This window comes from Anabrus simplex, chromosome X (assembly GCF_040414725.1).
Source record: "Anabrus simplex isolate iqAnaSimp1 chromosome X, ASM4041472v1, whole genome shotgun sequence".
Taxonomy (NCBI): Eukaryota; Metazoa; Arthropoda; class Insecta; order Orthoptera; family Tettigoniidae; genus Anabrus; species Anabrus simplex.
The window spans coordinates 51,616,246-51,641,345 of NC_090279.1; the positions used below are offsets into that span (position 1 = coordinate 51,616,246).

Consider the following 25,100-nt stretch of genomic DNA (forward strand, 5'->3'; position numbering starts at 1 on the left):
TTCGATATAGGAGACTGGACAACGCGTTCTGATATTCCGGAGAGGATTGGAATTAATTACAGGGAGCGAAGAATAATAGAAACTGTAGTGGTCAGAATAATGGAAGCAACAATCCGCCAGCGAGCGGGCAGGTGTGTAGTCTGCCTCTCTTACAGTTTGATGTGTATATAGCGCAGGCAATAGTAGTCATTGTTCTGGAGGAAATCAAAGAAATACTAAATAAGAGCAGTGGAATGTAGTAGATAAAGTAAGGTGAAGCAGGTGATATTGGACTAGGAGTTGTACTGATTAAGGAGGTGGAGGAATTTGGGGAACTAGGAAGTAGAATAACCAATGACAGGAGAAGCTAGCAGGACGAAACCTTCTACTCACCATGAATATACTATTCAGGCCGTCGTTTGTGGAAGTATTTGTCTGAAACGAGAGACTGCATGGGATAGCATCATGCTAGGCAGAGAAAGTGAGTAGAGGCCTTTAAAATGTGGGGTTACAGAAGAATGCTTAAGGTAAGTAATGGAAACTCGTGTCCTTGCCTTGAGGGCGTGCAGTTCATTCCAGCAGCACTCCTAATGGAGGTGAGTATATTTAACTGCATACCTGCAGTCCTGCCAATATTAAGTTTCTCAAAGCAGTGGGAAGAAAGCATGGGCAGACTTGAATTGCAAGTAATTGCGCTAACCGTTACACTACGGAGCTTAAGGTGAGATTGGACGACCATAGCACAAACGAAGAGCAGGTGACTGGAGGGCGATATGGGATAAGCTTAGGCTTTTGACGAAGAACAGGAACAATGTACAAGGAGCGGTGGGAGGGGAAGTTCTGAAAGACAGGTACGCTAACTCTTTCAGGGGAAGGAAACTGAGGGAAAAGGGATCAAGTCAAGGGGAGTTTTCACTAGGGTATCCGTGAGGCACCGCTGGTAAAACACAGAGGGAAAGAGGGGGAAATGAAAGTGTTACAGGAAGTAGGGAGATTGGAGAAAAGGGAAACGTAGAGGGCGTGCAACAGGATCACGGGAAGGAGAAAATGGAGGATGAAGTAGGATCTGCGAACATCAAATAAGATTAGGGAGAGTAGTATGGGAGGGGATCTAATGAGGTGGAAGGGGTCGAAGCTCTGGTCATTGAGGACACTATAGTCAGGCCCGGGAGAACTGCGTGGAGGAAAGGGAACCAAGGTAGAGAAAGTCAGAGATCGACGAAAGAGGAGGATAAGGATTGTGTGGTAGTTTAAATGTTGGTACGAACAACGTACGACAAGCAAGAATAACTACCGACGTAGGGTAGGGTGTTGTAATGAAGGTGAAGGGAGATAAGATTATTATTATTAGTGGGATACATTCTAGGAGGGACATTGAGTGAAGGGGTACTTAAAATGAAACGAAGGAGTAGGTATGTGTGAGACTGGGAGTGAGATGTGTGTGTGTGTCGTCAGGGGTTTGTTTATAAGAGATATGCCGAGGACGTGAGTGTACAGAGACAATGCAGTAGATATTTATTTACCACATGTTATACAAGGAGTTGGATCGTGTCTAGGAAGTGACGTAATGATGCGGAAATTTCTTCCGGAACTGGAGTGTTTATTGTACAGATAGGATGTAATGGATATGAGGGCAGTATTTATACGGATGAAAGAATATTTTATTATCTATCAAAAAGTTAAAGTTGAAAAATGTGTTCAAGAAGTGATATTTTCGTGGTGTACTGACATGGATAGATTGATCATAAGTTATGATCTTCATTTCCGTGTTGACGTTTAACCAATAATTGCAATGTGTTGAATGGTGGAACATCCCTCAAACTCTACATTATGGATAGATTGATGCAGGCGAGGAAATATTTGATCAGAAAATCAGCGATGTGGGTAACGACAGAGAGAATAATGTGATTGAAGTGAAAAAGTCAGTATGTAGATTAATAGTAATTGACAGAGAGAGGTGGACCTGCATTGGTCTCTTGGCGTAGGGAGTCCTTCATTTTCCTGTTCGTTGTAGCTCTTGCCTTTCTTTTGGTGACAGTTTCGATTTCTTTTTCCTTTTGTGGATAAAGATGAGCGAGGAATCTTCCTGGCATATTTTTATCCCTTCGTCCCTGAACTTCTCTACCCAGAAGTTTGAAATGAGCAGAGACCTTCTTCTCGTCTCCTGTAAGACCACTCTACCGAAACTAAACGTGTTGAGTAAGATTTATAATTTCCTCTCACTTTAAGCTTTCCCTGACTTCCAAACAACGAGGAAGGTTTCAATATGGTACTCGGACTGTTTCGAAAATTATAAATTCCTTTGACGGATGAAAATCTAAGAATGTTTCTTGTTTGTAGCATTCTGGGTATCCGTAATCAACACTAAGTTGTGGGAGAGCCTTAAATCTCACTGCTCGGTGAATGCTGGGATGGTACCTATTTGTAAGAGTTCCCTCACCAAGTGACAGTTCATACGGTTTTCTGCTCATTACTGCAGGACAGGAGGAGCAGACCACTGTTAGCTGTGTTCCAAACAGAATGGTTCACACGTGACTCTCCTACGGAAGACTTCTAATACACGTCACCACCAGCGAACCATGTCCTATTAGTTAGAGACATTTCCTCAGCTCAGAAGTCGGAAATTTATGTTCCCATTTTCTTTCAGGTTACACCGAATATAAAGTTTTCGATGTTATACTTGTACATCATTTAGTGAGAAGATCTAGATCTTGCTGTAAAACCAACGTTACTCTCGGTAAAGCTGACATCTCGAATGAATGCCCTGAGTGAAAGAGAACTAAGATACAATATGCCCGTTGCTGTATAACCCAGCTTTGAAAATACAGCAATATGTAGTGATATCAACTGAAATTACCTTCATTTGCCATCAAAATAAACCTTATAGGTTTTTGAGATTTTCATTCTGTGTATAAGGATCTAAGTCGAAATGAAACCTCCTTTCACCTTCAAGAATGATAAGAAAAACAAAATACACCTGTCTGGAGCCGCATTGTCATAAAGAGTAATGTTCCACACGATGACAACAAATCTTTACACCATGAGAGGAGCACATACTTTTACCAAAACTTGGTACAGACCTGTTTTTATACATAACCGTATTTTGAATCAGACATTGCTGTGACCGTGAAATAATTCTGTCCCGATTTTATTTATACAGACTCTGATAGATTTTTAGGATTATTGTTTACCAGAAATTAATTATTTTGTGCGTTTTTTTAGGTAACTCCACGACTCAAATTATGGAGCCAGTCACAACTTCCACTACTACACGAGCTACAACTACTACTACAAAGCCAATTTCATGCCGTCACTCAGGTGAGTTAAGGAGATCATCCGTCAGTGGTGTAAGAGGGACATGTCTCTCTTGGAGAATATTCATTTATGGCTCTCACCCTATTTGAACAGAAACCACTCATTCTATCAAGAAATGATCTAATTCGTACATATGAATAATTTTCCTTCGATGGGAAGAGTAAACGAAGATAAGTGTAAACACAGAAAAATCTTAAAAACAAATCTCTTCGACCATTTTCCACGCAATATTTATGGAGGGATCAAACATAAGTAGAAAATAAACGTAGAGATTTTCAATTCGCCATTCATTGACATGATATATAAGTAAATAGTATTTTTTTCTAACCAGGCGAGAACTTTACACTCCACGACCTACGAACTTCCCACAATACAAACGTTCCACAGACAAAGTGCTCACCTTGTAGTTACTGTGTAGGTGTTTGCTTGGTGCAGCAGTCTGCAGAACGAGTGCACGAGTAAAGAGAATGTGATAAACTTGTTATAGGAAGAGAAACGAGAGTGTCCGAAGTGAAGTCGAGACCCGGTGAGTGTTCCATAGCTGAGCGACGTATCGTAGCCCCCACTATCACAACTGTAGGCTTTTATTAGAGAGGTCGTGGGTTCGACATCCGTCAAGGTGATTCCGTGGCTCCTCGGTTTTGCACGAGACAAATATCTGTGTGTGTACATTTAGTACCTTTTACACGTTTATGGCACTTTCCTAGGGTGACGTTATCTGAGTTTCTGTCGTGTTGTATGGGAGGAAAACAATCAAAAACTACTCCATAGGAACCACCAGGGATCCATACTTCCTTACTTTCAGTTTCCAAGTGAAATGCAATATATCCACAACCTAGCAAACAGCCCCCATGATGTGCTGAACTCTGGATGTAGGCTCGTTTCTCTCCTCAGCTTCTAGATGATGTAAGGCAGCTGCTGACTCCATGTATTTATTTACTAGCACTCGAACAGCAGATTGCAATGGAATACAAGTCCTCTCCAAGAATTTACGGCTCAGTTCACATAATGGTGTTGAAATGATAATTTCTCCGGGAGAAAGTGACAGAATGATTATGCTTATGGTAAGTAATGGGAACTCGTGTCCTTGCAGTTCTTTTCAGAAGCACTCCTAATGGAGGTGACCATATTTAACTAGATATCCGCAGTCCTGCCAGCATTACATTTCTCAAAGCATAGGCACACTTGAATTGCAAGTAATTGCGTTAACCACTACACTACGGGGCTTAAAACGGACAGAATGTGAACTTCGGTACAGTAAAACACTGTGACTGAAAAATAACGAAACCCGTTGTTAATGACGTCTCCCTTTTGCTGCGCTATCAGAAAGGTAAAATGACTGCTTTGTTCCTCCTGTAACGTCTCCGCGATGAGATATGGACATAGCATCTCACAGGACTGCAACTAACAATCACTTCCACTATTATCCTTTGTAAGTTGTTAGCCTACCCACTATGAATTGCGAATCCCCGATGTCTGTTTTAATATCCACAAAAATTAGATTATCCCCGACGATCCTAGATGGAGCTAGAGGCAAGTATTCCAATATGGTGTTTAAGTTGTTACTCTGGAGAACATGGCGTGTGGTATCAAAGCCCTTTTTCATGGCCAACCATGATGTTCCTTGCAGGTGATATTCAGCTGTTTATCATGTGAAACTTACAGTGGCCTATAATCACAGCCGTCTAACGTTTTCTCAAATAAAATAACTCTTATTGAACGTAAAGAGTATTTAAACTTAATGTGTTGCCTCCTGGACTGAAGTTGGTAAAAAAGAATGACATTTTGTCCCTGCTCAAATTTATGACTCCTGAAAAATAAGAGTGGTTGAGGAAAGTTGTAGATGACTTTAGTGACTTAGAGGAATATGTAAGTGACAGTGGAGGAAATGAATCACTTTGTAGTGAACACTGAATCTGTATGATATATCATTTACAAACCAATATCTCTATAACGTTTTAAAATCTATTTTAGTGGTTCGTTATTTCATGCACTGAAAAAGGAAGTAAATGTGAATGTCCTACTGCAGAAGTGCATTGTGTTATGCTTTGAAATTCTTTTAGATAAAATATGCAGTTAAGAATTAGAGCAAACACACATTAACTCGGAACATAGGTTTGACGTGTCTTTTGTGATTAAATATATGTACTAAATAAACAATGTTTCGAGTTAAAGTAAATACCTACTAACCCTAGGAAATAATTATACTAGTGATATAACTTCAAAATAATAGCCGGTATATATGCGTATTCGTTTGGCAGAGATTCTAAAACTTTGATCGTGTTTTTCTCAGAATTTCATTTTCTGACTTAATTCGTATGTGAACGAATGGAACGAAACTTGTAATTGCTACAACTTCTCTTACATCTCATTTTTCAGTGAACATAACGTTACGCGTATAACTGTTTACATCTCCCTAAAGAGAATTATCCTTTGTGAGGACCCTAAAGTCACATTTACCCTATCACAGAACCCTGATACTTTATTTCGTACAACTGAGGATGCGGTTCCGATGAGTGGCACAATATGTGCGGGTTTAGGGCATTCTAAGACGATATGACTTGGCCTTTGTTCTCTTTAACAGTATTATTATAATTCGACCTGAGAACGACGGTTCTTCCAATGCGTGGATGCCGTTGATCAGTGCTGATGTTCTCAGTTTCACTGACTGTCATGTGTGCTCCTGTTTTCTTTAAGTGCTCGTTTATTCCACATTAATGTATAACATGGTCCTCGCAGGCCAACACTAAAAAGCTGCATTTTGTGACTAATCAAGGCGTAATGAGGTAGAAATCCTCATAAATGCAGTGTTGCCAATCGCTGAGATTTAACTTTTAAAATATTTCAAAATAATGTCGCGGGTAATTTAACCAAAAGTTGTACAATTGATGAAGTTAGTAATATGTCGTTCAGACTTGTGAAATGCAATGTGGACCACATTCTAGTGGTTCTACTGCCTACGTAGTAGAAACTTTGCAGTTACAGTTGTAGGCTGATCTAGCTTTGACTAAACATTGTACGATGTAGAAAGTCCCCTCTAATGAATGATTAATGTAGATTTAGGTGGCTCCAAAGTTATTAATAGTAAGCAAATGGAGGTGGCAACAAAACAGGGGGAATGCAACTAAATTCAAGAGGAAGTCATTAATACATATTGCGACTTGCGTTGTGTCTTACTGCGCTTGAAGACAGTGCCGTAACATGTCCACCTATTTCGTACACATAACCGATCATCTTCAGGTAGTCATTTATTTAGATCCTCTAAAGAGATCAGTGGGAGAAGGCTGTCCGAGGAAAGGGCACAAAGCTGACTCATAATTTTTTCATTTGTGATATTAATTTTCAGCATTACTTCTTAATAAAAGTAAAGTAGTTTACGGAGATCAATGAAATTTCTCCCGAGGACAGTTAGGAAACGTAACTCTCCAGAGAAGGGGCAATCCACGCGGACAGATGTCTCCATAAAATCCCGAATCTGAACATAAATCAACAAGAAAAGAAAATTATATTCTATACAATGTAAAACAAATTTCATCTGAATGATAAGAATGGAATGCATTGTCTTAGATTCTCTTCTTTTAAAGCAAAATCTCCCAGTGGTTTTCGGCACCGCTTAATCATCACCACGTACCGCCACTTTGCCTTCCGAAGCTCATTTGAGAAATCTAGTGAAGGTCCATAAATGACCTTATGGCGTAAATGATCGTGCTACTGCTAACATAGTGTAAATGTTTAGTGGAAGAAGGAGCATGAACGTTGATATTACACGAGCTAAAGCTTACAGAAGGAAGCGTGTTTACCTCTCAATCATTACAAGTAAAAGGTTTTCTTATTACGGAGCATTTATCTGATTTCACGTTCATTCCTTAGATGATGATGATGCTTGTTGTTTTAAGGGGCCTAACATCGAAGGTCATCGGCCCCTAATGGAACGAAATGAATGACATGAGACATGAAGTTAAAAAATTAAAAAGTATCCACTGACTAGAGTTAAAAAAGAATGGTGATGAAGAAAAATGAGGGTGAGATTAAAACATTCAGTGGATCTAATACGCAATGCCTTATGTTCTATTAAAATAAGAGAAAATACAGGAAAACGAAGGAATAAGGCATTGCCCAGTAGTACAGATATTAACACATAATTTACGCGCAACACAAACTAAAATGAAGTCAATGTGATAAAAGCGCAACTGACATAAACAACACTAGGACAAAGGACATTATCACACACGATAAAACAGACCGCTATCCCTCATAAAGCGGATGACGAGGTCTGCTGACTGCTCGTCATCTCGCAAGATAAGGGAGATTGTACTCGGAAGGTTAAGACTACGGCGCAGATCGACCAGGTCCACACACTCCGTAAGGATGTGTACCACGGTAAGATGGTCGCCGCAGGTACACACCGGAGGGGGTTCTCCTTTCAGTAGATGGGAGTGCGTCAAGATACCGTGGCCGATCCGAAGGCGACATAATACCACGGCTTCCCTCCGCGAAGCCCGAAGGGAAGTCCTCCATACCTTCGTTGTTCCTTTTATCGCTCTCAGCTTATTGGGAAGTGGGATGGCCTGCCACTCCATCTCCCAATGAGACATAACCAGATGTCTCAGCTGAGAGCGAATATCACTTGCTGGAACCTTGAAAGGCAACGGGGGCAGTGTAACTGCCTCCTTGGCAGCCTGATATGCTAACTCGTTTCCCTCTATGCCTATGTGATTCTGGTCCCGGCATCCGAACACCCGGCCAGCAGGTCCTGGATCCGCTGCACCAGAGGGTGCCGAGTGAAACAGGTATCAATAGACTGGAGCGAGCTCAAGGAGTCAGTACACACGAGAAAGTGTCGGCGTTCATTGTACAGTGCGTACCGCAGAGCTCCACAGATAGCATAAAGCTCCGCTGTGTACACACTACAGGTTTCCGGGAGAGCAAAAAGAAACCGATCATTTCCGACAACGAACGCATCTGTCCTTGAACCATCCGTGTAAACGACGACTGAACCTGGATAGCAGCCAACAACGGACAGGTAGAGCCTCCGATAATCGAAGGGTCCGTGTCTCCTTTCGGGCCAGTGTGTAAATCCAGGATGATTTCAGGTCGTCGTACAACCCACGGAGGTACCACACTTGGTTGTCTGACAAGGCAAGGAATCGAAGGTACGTCAAATAATTCATAACTGCTATCAAAGCGTATCCCAACCGGCCGCGTCGCACGAGGGTAAGCAGCGTACAACAAACGGTTGCCATTGTTGAACACGCAGGGATAGCTCGGATGAAGTGGCATCTGTCGCAAATTTGCAGCATACGTAAGTAGGAGTTGCTGGCGCCTCAGGTGTAAAGGCGGCACACCAGACTCAGCAAGCAGGCTAGCGATGGGGCTTGTACGAAAAGCTCCCGTCGCCAACCTAACCCCGCTGTGGTGGATACTGTTCAGCTTCGCAAGAACGCTTGGTCTTGCGGAGCCATATGCTGCACTGCCGTAGTCTAACCGGGATAAAATGTGTGCCCGATAGAATCGCAGGAGCACCACGTGGTCAGCTCCCCAATTAGTGCTGCTAAGAATCTTCAAGAGGTTGAGCCTCTTGGTGCATTGCACTTTTAGCTCCCGCACGTGTGGCTCCCACGATAATTTACTGTCAAAAAGGAGCCCAAGGAATCGGTAGGTGTCAACAACTGGAAGAATGACATTTCCTAGATAAAGCTCAGGATGTGGGTGAAGAGTACGTTGACGACAAAAGTGGACAACGGAGGTCTTTGCGGCAGAAAACCGAAAGCCATGTTCTAAGGTCCACTTCTCCACCCTCCTAATAGCTTGCTGTAATTGTCGCTCTGCGACTGCCATACTGCACGACCTATAGTCCACATATAGCGACGGTATTACTGCTGGACCAGCAGCATCGACAATACCGTTTATGGCAATCGCGAACATCGTGACACTAAGGACCGATCCCTGTGGGACTCCATTTTCCTGAACGTGATATTGCGAATATGTCCTCCCTGCTCGGACACGGAATAGACGGAGGGACAAAAAATTCGCAATAAATACCGGCAAGTTACCTCGGAATCTCCATTGATGCAGGACTGAAAGGATACCATATCGCCATGCGGTGTCGTAGGCCTTCTCTAAGTCAAAGAAAACAGCTACCAAGTGCTGTTTACGGAGAAACGCATCCTGGATAGAGCTCTCCAGGCGGACGAAGTGGTCAGTGGTGGATCGAGGGGCTCGAAAACCACACTGGTATTCGGACAATAGTCCTTGTTTCTCCAGACACCACATGAGTCAGCGATTTACCATCCTCTCAAATAGTTTACACAGGCAGTTGGTAAGACAAATCGGCCTGTAACTTCCTGCATACTTAGGATCTTTGTCAGGCTTGAGGACAGGAATGACTATGCCCTCTCGCCACTGAGACGGAAAATCACCCTCCAGCCAGATATGGTTGAACACACGAAGGAGATAGAGTAGACTATCATCACTAAGGTGCTTCAACATCTGGTTGTGGATGTTGTCCGGTCCAGGAGACGTGTCCTTGCAAAGCGCTAGGGCGCTGCGGAGTTCCCACTCCGTAAAGGGCACGTTGTAGTCCTCTGAAGCTTGAGAGGCAAAACTAAGGTGATGATGTTCTGCCTCTCGCTTCACAGCGAGGAAATCAGGATGGTAATTCCCGGAACCAGATACATCTGCGAAATGACTGGCTAAATGGTCAGCAATCAGGAGGGATTCAGTGACAATATTGCCTGCAATGGAAATTCCCGGTACAGAAGATGATCCTTGGATACCCGAAATACGTCGAAGCTTAGTCAACACTTGAGATGATGGAGTATGTGACGTCATAGACGACACATATCTCTCCCATGAAGCCTTCTTACTTTGACGAATAAGAACTCGCGCCTTAGCGCGGAGTTTCTTGAATGTTACCAAGTTGGCCGCAGTAGGCTGTCTACGGTAACGTTTGTGAGCGCGACGGCGTTCTTTGATAGCTGCTGCTATTTCTTCGTTCCACCAAGGAACGAGCTTTCGGTGAGGAGTCCCCGAGTAGAACAGAATGGACTCCTCAGCAGCAGCAAGAATAACTCGGGTGATGTAAGTTATTTCCTCGCCGACGGTCTGCCTGATATCATCGTTAAAGGCAGCTAACGATGAGTACTTTGGCCAATCAGCATGTTTCAAAATCCATCGAGGGGGAGCCTCGACGGACTTTTGGTTCATCAAAGTAAGAATGATGGGAAAATGGTCACTGTCACAGAGATCATCGTGTGTATGCCACCAAAACAGTGGAACCAACGTTCGGCTGCATAGACTTACGTCTATGCGAGAATATGTGCCGTGACGCACACTAAAGTGAGTTGGTTCCCCCGTGTTCAAAATAAATAAATCCAGCTTTGTTACTAATGTTTCCAGCTCTCTCCCCCTGGGGCAAGGCGTCTCAGAGTCCCAGATGGGGTGATAAGCGTTAAAATCTCCCAACAAGAAGAAGGGAGGAGGAAGCTGATCTATAAGATCAGTGACATCAGTTATGTTAAGAGCGTGACCTGGTGGAAAATAAACATTACACACTGTTGTTATGACAGGCAGCGGAACGCGAACAGCTACAGCCTCGAGGGGCGTTCTTAATGGAGCCTCTTCGCTGTAGGTATCAGAACGTACAAAAATGCCAACACCACCGGAGCATAGTACCGTTCTGTCGAGTATAGTCTGAAATTTCTCAAGACCGTATGATGACCAGGTCTGAAGTTGGTCTCCTGAATACAGACTATACTCGCTGCGTACTCACTAATGAGCTGACGTAACTCAGCAAGATGCCTGTCATAACCGTTACAATTCCACTGTAACAGTGCCATAGTGTGGACTATAAAAGGAGTGTTATGTTATGAGCGAAAAAATGCTCGTAAGCCTAAACACTATCTACATCTACATCCGTAGATGTAGAGGACAGCGCGACATCCATCCCGTCATCAAAAGATGGCAGGGATGCCGCCCAGAACTTCGACGCTTTTCGGGGGCGAGGGGGTCCCCTACGAGGAGAGCGCGCCGGTTTGGGAGCAGGAGTACCTCCCGGCGCAGACTCATACCCCTCAGGAGGGGGCATGACTTCTCCTTCGCAGGGAAAGTCCGAGAGCGCTCAGCACGGGCGCTCTTCTTCCCCTTCTTCTTTTCGAGTTTAGACGGGCTGGGAGATGGTTTCCCAGCCCTGGTCGACGATGCTGCCTCCGCCGGCTGGGGCACGACTTTCGTCGACCTCCTAGGGGGAGAAGACTTTAGTCTTCTCCCCTTGCTGTGCAGGCTGGGAACTACCAGCCTGCACAGACTTCTGGTTGGTCGAAGGTGGGGTGGTCCCCGCCCCCTCGAGCTTTGACTCTTTGCGACGTTGCTGGGAGCAGCAACAGTCGCCTTGGGCGCAGCGGTCTGGACAGGTGTCGAGGTTGTAAATGACGAACCTGGAAGACTCTGAGCTATCAAGCTATAGTCAAGTGTACGGGCAGGTGTATTCGTAGAATTAAACTTACGGCGCGCTTCCTGGTAGGAAAGACCATCCAGGGTCTTGATCTCCTGGATCTTCTTCTCACTCAGGTATGTCGGACAATTCCGATCCCGAGGAGAATGCAAACCGGAGCAGTTAGTGCACTTGTATGGAGTTGTGCACTCCTCCGCGCCGTGAGCTACTCGTCCACATGTACCACATACAGCCTGATTCGAACAGCAGATACCATATGTCCGAATCGCTGGCATTGATAGCATCGCATAGGAGGCGGGATGTACGGCCTCACATCGCAACGATAAGTTGTTACCTTGACTTTCTCTGGTAACACTGACAACTTGAAAGATACAATGAAGGCACCAGTGGCAACGTCTTCACCGTTGACCTTGCGCGTAATGCGCTGGACGTGTGTCACGCCACGGTTCTTCTTGTCTTCCATCAACTCGTCGTCAGTGTTCAAAATAAGGTCGCGGTGAAAGATGACTCCGCGAACCAGCTTCAAGCACTTATGCTCCTCCACTTTGACGAGGATTTCGCCAAAGTGCTCGCACTTAAGCAACTGAACAGCTTGCAGTGCTGTACGAGTCTTTAGAAGCAATCTACCGTTGCGCATTTTCCTAAGTTCCTCCAGTTCGCCATAGACGCCTTCGATGTGCCTACTAAAAAGAATCGACTTCACCAGCTTAAAATCGTGCCCATCGGTCCTGGTAGCGACCAGAAACCTAGGGAAGCTGGATCCCATTCCTTCACGCTGCGCATGTTCCCAGGGAGTTGAACCTCTCAGGGAAGCAAAAGTTAAAGACTTAGGTGGGGGACCACCTTGAGAGAGCCGACTTCGTTTGGAAGCCATGCCCGATAGCATCCTCCCCGAATGCCACCCACTCCGATCAGGGTCTCTGTAGCCGAACCAAGCAGCCAAGGCAATACCCACCTGGTCATAGCAGGTACTGCCCGGGATCCGATGTTGGACGATGCCTAATACGGGATGACTGAGGCAATGAGCACTAAGACTCCCTTCCTCCAGTCACCCGCAATAGCATGTACCCCATAGCGTGTACAGATCACTAAATATGGAGAAAAAATTAAAAATAATTAATAATAATATGTCCTTCTTGCATTCGGCTGTGCGGGGACCTGTGTTGTCAGGCGGATACTACTGCCAAGGTACATGGCGCTCCCACCACGCAATGGTCCTGGGTGGACAGTTGCGGGCTTTTGGGCGTAATCGCACGCGTAAGAGGCTCGTCTCCGGGCAGCACGCACATCAAAATTTTGAATGGTCTACATCTGACCCTCGGAAAAATAATAATAAATAAAGAGGGGACCATGGCCACATGACCCTTTAAGTCGCCTTCTACGACAGGCAGGGATTACCTATGGATGTATTCAGCCTCTCCCATCCACAGGAGGTCCATCACGTTATACTAAACCGCAATCCATGTCCGCGCCAAGGTCGCCCCTTTTTATCGCCTCTTACGACAGGCAGGGGATACCGCGGGTGTATTCTGCATGTGCGTCCCCCACCCGCAGGGGGTAGTGTGTTTGGTCCGCGAGAGGTATTTCATTTCCCTCAAGTCCGCCGGCAAGCCGGTTAGGACGCCCATATCCGCCACCTGGGACGCGCCACGTGGGAGTATCACCTCTCCCCCTGCTACGCCATCGTAGTAGGTTCGTGGCGTTCATTCCTTGTCTGTACAGCTGGATCCAGCCCAAGGCAATGCATGCTAGACTGAACGTCACCCCTGGTGATATAATTGCAAACATTCTAATTCATATCATCATACAATAAGAGCAGGAGGGTGTAAGAATCCTTGGTTTCAAGTCACATGGTAGCCAGTAGAATAAAGCGTTATGGAAATCGTTAGGAATATCCGGCAACATAAAGAATCCAATATGTCCAATTTCCAATCCATGTTACTCAGCAGAAAACTGGGCATTTCCAGACGCGCCACACATATTTAAGTATCCATGACCAAGTACAGGAAATACGACGGTGATCTTGTTGATTATTCATTTTTCACATCTCCAAGACAGCTAAATCATCTCGAAAATACTCCGAACGATCCAGCTCCTGATATAAACTGCACAAATCAGTTTATCACGTAGATAGAAGCACTGGTCCGCCTGTTGGTCGAAACAATTTTCACCATCACAATGTTGGCCAGCCGGGTGGGAGAGGTGCTGGTAGATTGCAAAAGCTTGGATTCATTACAAACCTCACCACATTGCTCATTTAGAGCGAGGGCGAAGTTGAGCCATGAGCAAATCGCTTGCTGCTTTATGACCGAAGTAGGCTGCATGTCGGCACCGCGTTTCACCCTCTCCTTTTCCGCTGTCGTACCTCACGTCCTTCACTTCACCTCATTAACTTCACTTCTGTACGCTACGGTGTCTCCTGATTATGATTTGCATCAAAGAGAAGGACAAATAATGAAGCATCGTCATTTTCACCCGTAGGATGGTCTAAAATATAAAAGTGTGAACTAACTATTTAAATGTGATGTTCTATCTGCCCACAGGTTACCGACTGTTTGAAGGTTTCAACTGTTATAAGACGTACAGTGAAGAAAAGAGCTGGAGTGACGCCAGGGAGCAGTGCAAGAGAGACGGAGGCGATCTCATGGTATTGGAAAGTGAACGGGAGAGAAGCGAGGTGTTCCCTACAATGTACAAGAGTGTGGGGTACTGGGACCCCTGGATGGGAGTTTACAAGCCCGAAGGTGAAGATCGTTGGGTGTCTGTGAAAGGTGAGTTCTCTCCAGCTCTCTTCTCCTCATGAATTACCGAATGTCGGACGGAAGACATTTGTCATATTAAACAACAGAAGCCGACATTTAGCTGTAGTTAGCGATGTCACTAGCTGACGACCACACCGTATTGCCTATAATCAGGGGAAGAATGAATAAGTCTTACCCATAGAATCTCAGGCGGTAGAGGGCTGGCCTTCTGAGACCACATTGGCAGGTTCGATTCTCGCTCAGTCCAGTGGTACGACAGTCTCGTATCGGTAGATTTACTGGCACATAAAATAAATCCTGGTGGACAAAATTCCGGCACGTTGGCGTCTCCCAAACCATACGAATGTAGTTACTGGAACATAAAGAGAATATTATTAGTTATGTCTAAATGAAGGGAAAGGCCCGTGAAGTGAAGGTATGAGGAAATTCGTCTGTCGGATGGGGACGTTAATCCTTGAGCAGACCTCTTGGTGTTCTTTGACAGGAGTAGGCTATGTGCCGCACCAAGACGTGCAGGTTTATCACGGATGACAACTAGAGATTAGGACACACTGGGGTCATGGTAGGGACATCATCATTATAGAATGTTGTGCCCTCGTTTAGTTCCACACCTCTTGTCTTTAAGTCATTAGTAACTGAGTCCTGATCTCCTCTACTGCTCTTACCCTCGATGGCTGACTCCGTTATTCTCGCAGGTAACCCATCATCCTCCATTCATCTCACGCAACCCCAACACCGGAATACCCCTTCATCCATGGAAATTATGTCTAACTTAGCATTTGTCTTCTCATTCCGGATACCTTCCTGTCATTGTTCCCACCCGGTGTTTCCAGACATCATTCTCATTATTTCAACGTATATTACAACTAACGTATGGACGAGATATCCCGAGTCCTCCGAGCTTGCACTCCCACACAGCGAAGTTTTCCTGAAAACAGGCTGTTTCATCCCAGAGTTCACTGCATTAATTTTGCTGCACCTTGCTTCCTGGGAGAAGTTCCAGTTCTGTATCTCCGACCTGACATTCAGTTCTCGGAACTTTCTTCCCCACTGACATGACTTTACTCTTGGTAATAAAAAAAAGCAAAGACATCTGTATACAGGCCATGAAGGCCCTGGGAGTGGTGAAGGTAAAGGCTTCCACTATTCGTAACCTCGGCACTTGATGGGGTAGAGTGGTTAGCTTTACGGCCGGCCGCCTTTGCCCCCAAGAATTAACCTGGTACTCATTTTTGGTGTAGGATGAGTGAACCTCAGGGCCATATGCACCTCCGAAAGTGGAAATCTCATTTCCCAAATTTTACGACTTTCTCACGGGGATTCGAACCCACGTCCTTCCGGGCGAACCGATTGCACCTTTACCGCCTCGGCCAGGGAGCCCCTTTATTCTTGGTAGTGCCAATATTAATGTCGTACTCACTACACCTATTTTAAGTTCCAAGAAATTAGACTGCAGGCTTTCAGCTCTGTCTGCCATTAACACGACATTTCAGCATCCCTGGCGCTTTAAACCTTCCAGTAGATGATCCTTGTAAACTATGAACAACAACATTGAAAATTGCAGCCATATCCCACCCCTGTAAGTACCTTGAATCAAGAACTCGTTGTACCATCACCTTTCAATGTCAACATAAGTGAGTGTTATTGCTCCCATTAATCTAGGCATAACCCCATATTCTCCCAGTGTGTCTGACATCCTTCCCTGAAGTACTCTGTCATATGCCTTCTCTAGATCTACGAAACATAAACACAAATTTCTATTCATATCATAGCACTTTTTACTTATCTGACGAATACTGAAGTTTTGACCATGAAAACCCCTCTGAGGTCTGAAACCACACTGGTCTCATCCAACATAGCATAAAAAATTTATTGGTTTCTCCCTCCAAAATACTAGTGAATACCTTGCCCGGTGCACGAAGGAATCACCATCATCAGTGTCGTTGAAATACCTTGATGGTTCTAGCAGTCCTCTTGCTTACAGATAGCTGCAATTACTGCTTTCGTCAAATCAGAAGGATATTTTCTAACTTTCCAGGCTCACCTTATTACTCTGTGAGCTCGGTTGTTCACGTCAAGAAAAATATTTCCTCTTACATTCCTTCCACCTGTACCGTGATTTCCTCGGAAGTACTATGAGTTCACCAGATTAACTCAGAACATTATTTATTTCCGTTTTCCCTCGGTAACCCACACACTGCACATCCCTTATCAACACTTGTAAAAAGCATTTGATTTTCTCCTATCCCTTCCTCATTATCTCCGCTTACCGAAATATCATTATTTCCTAACTCTTCCTAACTCGCCCATTTCTACTTTACTTGTTATTTTTCCCCATTACTGTGGGTCGATAGATTAATATCGAATACCTTTTCTTTCACCTCTTTGCTTCCAAAGAATCCTGCACTGTCAAAACGAATTGGAAATCTATTAATCCCGGATGCTTGCTTAAAATATTCTCAGCTCCGTAAATTTTGTGAAGCAGGCTGCTAATCTACTTAAACATAGTCCAAGTGAAAGTCTCTCCTCTGACAGGTTAGCGACCTACGGTTGATTGTATAGTCCTCGCCTCTTGAGCACAAGGAGGGCATGACTCAGAATATGTCCGAGGTGCCCAATACTACTCCCGACTAAAGGAGGGCCATGACTCAGAATATGTCCGAGGTGCTCAATACTACTCCCGACTCAAGGAGGTCCATGACTCAGGATATGTCCGAAGTGCCCAAAACTACTCCCGACTCAAGGAGGTCCATGACTCAGAATATGTCCGAGGTGCCCAATACTACTCCCCACTCAAGGAGGGCCATGACTCAGAATATGTCGGAGATACTCAATACTACTCCCGACTCAAGGAGGGCCATGACTCAGAATATGTCCGAGATACTCAATACTACTCCCGACTCAAGGAGGACCATGACTCAGAATATGTCCGAGGAGCCCAATACTACTCCCGACACAAAGGAGGGCCATGACTCAGAATATGTCCGAGGTGCCCAATACTACTCCCGACACAAAGGAGGGCCATGGCTCAGAATATGTCCGAGGTGCCCAATACTACTCCCGACTAAAGGAGGGCCATGACTCAGAATATGTCCGAGGTGCCCAATACTACTCCCGACTCAAGGAGGGCCATGACTCAGAATATGTCAGAGGTGCCCAATATTACTCCCGACTCAAGGAGGACCATGACTCAGAATATGTCCGAGGTGCCCAATACTACTCCCGACTCTCAGTACCACTTACACGTCCCCGTAGTCGTTGCCCATAGTTCAAGTACTAGGACGTGACTGCAGTCACTCACACGACAACAGTACCCTGGGGTCATGGTTGGACACGAAACAGGTTCAACAACGAAGCAGCCGTCGAAAACGCCTTCGAAAATTTTCTCACCATGAGATGGTCGATCACGTGGGAAACGGGTGCGAATGCTCCTGCATCGTGTAGGGGAAGTGAATTGCATTTAATGATGCACATCCTAATTAATAAGAAATCCTCGTCATGGAGTTCTCGTTGTGAGAAGTGTCACTACCAACTAGCAGGTACAGGGTGTTTCTTGATCACCAACACACTCATGGCGAGAAGAGGACCCACATGAGCGACGATAAGTATTACAGGTAAAGCTCGTAGACAAACAGCCCGAGTGAATAAGAATGCGTCGCTTCCTGTTTAAATGTACCGCCTGTAGTCATATTTTATTGTTCTCTTTTTCACACACACTACCAATCATCAGCAGCTGTCAGCTACTCCGATCTCTATTTATAGCTGACGTCGTGTTTTACCGATTTCTTACTAAACATTTCCTTATTTTCTGCGAATCACTTGAAGTAATTCGTGAGGCAGGGCCCAGAAACATGCTTACAATATCCATATTTCAATTTGCACTAATAACATGTACTTTTCGCTACTCGTTCAGATGGTCTCGAACACAATATTTTTATATATAACGAACGGTTTTGAACGATGAAGATCGTACGTAAATGCTGTCTCTGTTTCAGGATATATATCGCCGTGAATTAGCTAGAAGGATACGCGTACCAGCGTTATCACCTTGACTGATATTACTGAGCAGAGCCAGAGCGGGAATGTCTTTACTTTGACACGTGAAAATGTTGGAGGAGCCGTTACAGAATTTAAGAGTTCTAACAGGCAGCAAGCTGCAACTTTTTAGATTGCCAGATTACCAGGTCTCATTTACATCAGAGCCAGAACTTCATATTCTTCCAAGATATTGATTTATCTCAGTCTCAAGTGCAGAAACGCAGTCCCGTGTTTTGTCGCAGACTTTCTCATTTCTGATTGGTAGAATGTGTGGCCTTGTTCTTACAGTTTGCACTCATAGACGATGATCAGTTCCGTTGGTGATAAAACAGCATTTGTCTGGTAATCACATCCTCCTGAGACACACAGCCGGATGGCCTTCCTGATGTGGGGAGAGGTGTTCTCAATTGTGTGAGCTGAGAACTGACTTGTAAGGACAAAACGGAAACCAGATTTTGAAAAGTACCGAATGCATCTCACAGTGGACACAGACCAAGTGTTCGTAAACCTCCGTTGAAAAACTACTTGGTGTGTTTTGTACTTGAGTTTTTCAAATTATTGATGTAAATAGTGTACTCACATCTTCAGACCATCGCAATCAGACCTTGTAAATATATGGATCTTATTGTTCAGCAAATGTCTACAAAGCGAAAAATCTCCGAGGACTGGAGGAAATCCTGAATAAAGACATTATATAAAGGAAAGGACTAGGCGACAACTGAATCTTATACTGAGGGATTGCTCTAGATTATAATATCAGAAGGACAAACGAACTTCACTGACCATCAAATATAAGAGTATCAATTTAGATAAAGAAGGAAACGATCACCTTCACAGGCAGAAGACATCTGGACGGCTTAAGACACCCCATAGGCCAATACTGTACAGTCTTCACATTCGACATGTTGGACAGGAACAGTATGGACCCCATGACAGAAGACAAGGCAACTGTAAAACTCATAGGAAACTCCTACCACAAAGCAATGTAGCGATAAACGACGGGATAAGTATATCAAAAGAAATCCTTCAAACAAATGGAGTACTCCAAGGTGACCCAGTTAGTCCCCTCCTGTTTAACATTGCTACATCTGACGCAGAAAGTCCATTGAAAATCTGAAATCGGTGTCGCTCTATATGTATCCTCATGACATGGTCCTAGGTTCGCAGACCGATAATGACCTTAAAGAAGCCTTAAAAAACTGAGCATTTGAGCTGAAAACAACAAATTCGTCATAAACCTGGAAAAAGTATACATATGGTTTTTCGAAGAGGGGCAGGTTACCGACCGAAGACAAGATGTTACTAGGAACAAGTACTTAGGACTAACTCTAGAGACAACAGGAACGTCATACAGGATCCACATCAGGGAAAGAGCGATAAGAGCTATGACTCTGTTCAGCGCTAAAATAGTACCAATTATCACGTACGACTTGGAACTGATCTGGGAATTTCTAGAGACAATAGAAAAAGTAAAAGTCCGCTTCCTAAAATGAGCCCTCGGAATAGCAAGAAAGCGCCCTCAAGGCTTGCGTATGAACCTCCTTCAATGAGGACTTGAGATGTCACTTAACCAGCCAAGAAAATAATTATTGACCCTCCGACGAGACAAGCGGACGAATGTAGAAGAGAATTTCCACTCTACAGATGCCATGATTGATAGAGGATGGACAAAAGGAAACCACGACGTGCGTTCTGCACTGAGAAGCCTGGCGATACGTGGATACCACCACAGAATATGCAAGAATACGAAATACCATGAACCCAACAAGGACTCTTCGTGTAGTTTGTGTGACAAATGATACTCCTCCTGTTGCATGAATCGCAAGAGAACACTACAGAAGCAGTTTCTACTTTCTGGTGCGCTTGAATTTTCAAATTTTTTGTGATATTTGAAGCCATCTCCTTCCCGTTTCTTCTCAGTTATAATAAAAGAAAGTGCTCGAATTTGTTGTGAATCTCACTGTGCTCTCTTTTCAGCTTCCTTATTGCAGCTACTACAATCTCCGTTTCTCTTTGAGTCTGCGACTTGCAAGTTTCGCATCACTGTATTCCCTGCAGCCACCAACAAGTACAGTCTGACACTATCACTCCACTGGGGGTGATTTTTGCACTGTGCCTTTGAGTATTTCGTTCATCGCAATTATGATTCTCATCGCTTCACTTTGGCTGACTTTTGGGTGGTTCAGTAGTTTGTATTGACTTTAGATATGTTTGTGTCTGTTATAAAATGTGCACTACGGGTGACAGATCGGGATGGGCATAGTTTCGTCAATCTCTGATGTTACTCAGTGGAACACAGCCTGGCACGTTACGATATCCAGGTGCTACCAGCACGCCGAGTGCTACAGATCGGTGGCTGTGAGGATACCTTGGCCGTTCTTTTATGTATTAAATCCCTATTTTGTTTGTCATTCAGGACGATATTGAAATAATGAGAATGTTTCCCCAGTTATAGACAGACGCTCATTTCTGCGAAGTGATTGCCTCGTGTGAAGATGTACATAGCTACAACGGCACTTCTGTTGCCTTACACAAAGTTACTGAGGAAACGGGAATCATTGGCACCAGTTACACATTACAAGATCTCGAACTGTTAAGTGTTAAATACTATCTCTCAGTGAATGGATCATTTGCACAATGCAAACCATGTTATCTCCATAGTAAGTATTAAAGATTAGTAACATACGTACATACATTATCATTATAGACTGTTATGCCTTTCAGCGTTCAGTACTTCCAGGGGTAACGACTATCTGTCTTTTGTTTCATAAATACATTAACATGTGTGGTTCTTATTTCCAATTACTTGTCGTACAGCACTAGTCGTTTATAATGTTGTGAGTTTCTGACAGCACGGCGCGATTCTTACTAAGTGGACATTTTAGGTCAACAGATGTATAACAAGGCAGTGCCACTACTTCTTCAGACGACAGTGCTCCAGGCATAGTGGATTTGATCTTGGTTTGAGGAGCATCAGCATGTACTTCAACTTCTTCTCTGGCCTATTCAATCACTCGGACTACTGTGGTACGTTATAGCGACAAGACTTCATCGTCTCTGAGGCAGCTCGGTCAATATTTCATGTCGGCATTTGTTACTTATTACTATTTTCAGTTATTGGGTGGTGGTATGGTGGTGTTTGTATTTTATGAGGAACTAAAATTGGGCAGCCATCCACTAATGGAGCAAAAGAATGAAAAGGGTCGACACTTCGAGAGATAAAGGTATCGGCTAAAGAAAGGGAAGGGGGAGATGAAAGTTTCCTCAGGTATCGAAAATGTAATATCGCCTTGGTCGGACAAGAACGAGAGTTAAACAAGGATAGATGAAAGTGAGGAGCCTGACAAAATTATGTGGAAGTAACGCCAGGACTCAGCTAACTTCCCCACGGTCACTAAGTAACGCTCCAAAATGAAGAACTCCTTGGGCGCATTTTGTTATCCTCTTACGATTGACAGGGAATACCACGGATGTATTCTATGGTCCCTACCCACGGGGTCGTACGTATCGGGAAAATAAAACAACAATGTTGTCGCAACCTCAAAACACACGGATAAGCATTACGAAACTTGAAAATGTTGAAAATATACCGAAAGCGATGACTGTGTCTTATAAGGGACAGACTATTTATTAATAGAATTGTAAGAATAAGTACATCAAATCAGAATAGAAATACCGCGGTGCGTAACGATAGGGAATACAATTCAATACAGAAGAGCGGAACAGAATGTGGAAATGCACGTAATAGAGTACAACTGGCAGCACACGGCGTATCGATATGAAGTACCACCTTCGTAACATCAAAGTTATCGGATTGAAAACTGGAGCACGAGATAACATTCAAGACTTCTTTATAAATTTCCACAAAGTGCTTCAGCTGCCTGTGAAAGGCGTAGATAAAATTTACATCGCTCAAATTCGTGGATCTGTGAACATATTCCGATCTCATTTACACGGACCTGGTTGACTTCATGATAGCAATATGTAATACCAGTTTGACGAACCGCTCACGTGGTAAGTTGTTGCCATCAATAGAAATTATTTTTAGAATAAGATTACTGGTGGCTTAACAGTGCAGTCAAGTAGAACATCAGTGAATATTGTTTTAATAGGAATACCACTGGGAGACCATCCTCTATTAACACCAATCAGAAGCGGTCCGGCACTTCTAAAAATTGAAGGTACCGGAAAGATAGAGAAGCCCCACGACGGTCGTGATTATGAAAGACTCCCAAGGCCGTCGGTGTCGGACTAGAACAAGTGTTGACCCAGAGAGGTCGCACAAGAAAGATAAGAGAGAGGAGCCTGACAAGAATTTAGTGGGGAAAATGCCAGGCTCAGCTAGAGGAACCGTGGTCGTCAAACCACGGTCTCAAGTGAGAGTCAGTGGTTGACCTTTTAGTGTCCTCTTACGGCAAACAGGGGATAACGTGGATGCTCTTCTAACTCCCAAATCCACTGGGGGTCCTGAAGGCTGAGGTTCGAATCCCGCTCTATACTGGGTTGATATTTTCATCCAGAAATGCGCGTGTTGTCAGGAAGTCCATCTGGCCGCAAATCTGAGGCGAAAACCAAAATGAGCCTGGGGTGTTCCAGTGACCTCGGAAATAAATGGGATAATCTGAAGAAAGGTAAAGTGTTATGGATCGAGTGTACGACACTTGTGTCCTGTGTTTCAGGTGAGCCTGCTCTCAGCAGTTGGTGGTGGCCTGGTGCACCGGATAACAGAGCTGGTGATAAGTGCGCCGCTGCTAACAAGATAGGTCTGCTGTGGAACTACAATTGTGCAGAACGCCGGTCCTTCATCTGCGAGATCCCGCTGTGAACAGATCTCATGTACAGTGTTGATATATAATAAATATACTTGTAAATAAGTCGTGACGTTCTTTCTCCTGTTTCAACACTAACTACAGGGAAACTATTCAGAACAGCGAGGTCATCAGTCGTGTATGTTCTACCTTCCCTAAAAACAACAAGGTAATCAGACATCTAATATTCTACCTTTCTTTAAAACATCAAGGTCATCGGACATGTAATGTTCTACATTCCATCAAAAGTAACAAGGTTACCAGACATATAATGTTCTGCCTTCCTTTAAAAACAACAAGGTCATCAGACATGTAATGTTTTACCTTCCCTCAAAAACAACAAGGTCATCGGACATGTAATGATCTACATTCCCTCAAAAGTAACAAGGTCACCAGACATATAATGTTCTGCCTTCCTTTAAAAACAACAAGGTCATCAGACATGTAATGTTTTACCTTCCCTCAAAAACATCAAGGTCACCAGATATATAATGTTCTACCTTCCTTTAAAAACAGCAAGGTCATCAGACACGTAACGTTCAGCTTTCCTTTAAAACAACAAAGTTATGAGACATGTAATGGGTTACCTTCTTTTATAAAATGCAAGGCCATCTGGTATATGTAGTGGGCATTGAGGTTTCACGCCATTGTTGATAGAAGTGTGCAACTGTGGTTTTCTCTACTGTCTCTCGACTCGTTCGACACTTCACTCAGGGACCGTCATCATTCTGGAGCTCAAATGTAGAGCTGATAGTCTACGTACAGCGATGGAACGACTGCGAACAGAGCAGCATTCAGTAAAGATCTCCATGATTTTGAACTTAATACACGAACCGGAAAACGCATGAGGGACATTAAGTCCCCGCAATCCCCCCTGTTTTATGGTGAAAATACCACCAGGTACCGTTCTAAGACAATCCCAGGTAAAAATAAAACACGGCGACTAAGTGCTACTGCCGAGGAGCAGCCTCCTGAATTGTGATCCACGGCAGACCGTCACATACGTCAAGAAACTCGCTCATCGAAGGCCCGCAAAAGTCTTCCATTATCCATCCCTACAGGCAGCTTTCAGAGGCCATTTGTTGGGCATAATCTTTACCTGGCTAGGCAATTGGAATCCCAGTGCCCTTACGCCATATGCTGTTGATCAGTCACTCAAATGGTTATGGATTTTGTACGGCCCAGGAGACGCTTTGCTGCACCCCTCAAGTCCATCTCCATGAAGGGCGCCTGAGATGGTGTGCCACAACCTCGCGCTTCATGGCCAAAACTGAACATACCTGCCGAAAGTGACGGGAGATGGAGATGAGTAGGTGAATTGTGTACTCCGACGATACGCGGGAGTTCTGCCCACACTTGCGATGATGGAGTATGTGCCGTCACGGAAGACACATACTATACCTGCCATCTCGAATCCTTTAGGCCGCAGGTGTTTACTTGCTATATGTCTGGTCATCTGACTAATTGCGAGAGATGCCGGAGGAGGAAACACTTGTTTGTTCTGCCGCAGTCGCAATTCCCAGCGTGGTTTTCAACAGACCCGCAGTCACTTGGCGTTTGGAAAATTACGGCCAGTTTTCCCATGAGGTAGGCCGTGTTTCGGCACTTCGGACTGTCTTTGTTATCGCCATCCATTTGCTATGGTGATGTTATCTGAGTTTGCGTTACATTGAAGAGCTAGAGAAGGAACGCAACTGGAAAGTACTCCAGTGTAACTGCGGGGGATCCAAGAAGACTTACGTACTT

At 44.3% G+C, this 25,100-nt stretch overlaps 1 protein-coding gene across 1 annotated transcript; it reads left to right on the top strand.

Annotated features, from left to right (window-relative positions):
• Positions 1-333: 333 nt before the first annotated feature.
• Positions 334-23,381, top strand: LOC136886200 (CD209 antigen-like protein A). The gene is made up of 4 exons (XM_068230807.1): positions 334-460; positions 3,202-3,297; positions 14,290-14,517; positions 23,226-23,381. The coding sequence occupies exons 1-4, from the start codon at positions 334-336 to the stop codon at positions 23,369-23,371; spliced, it is 597 nt and encodes a 198-aa protein (XP_068086908.1). The 3' UTR covers positions 23,372-23,381.
• The last annotated feature ends 1,719 nt before the right edge of the window (positions 23,382-25,100 follow it).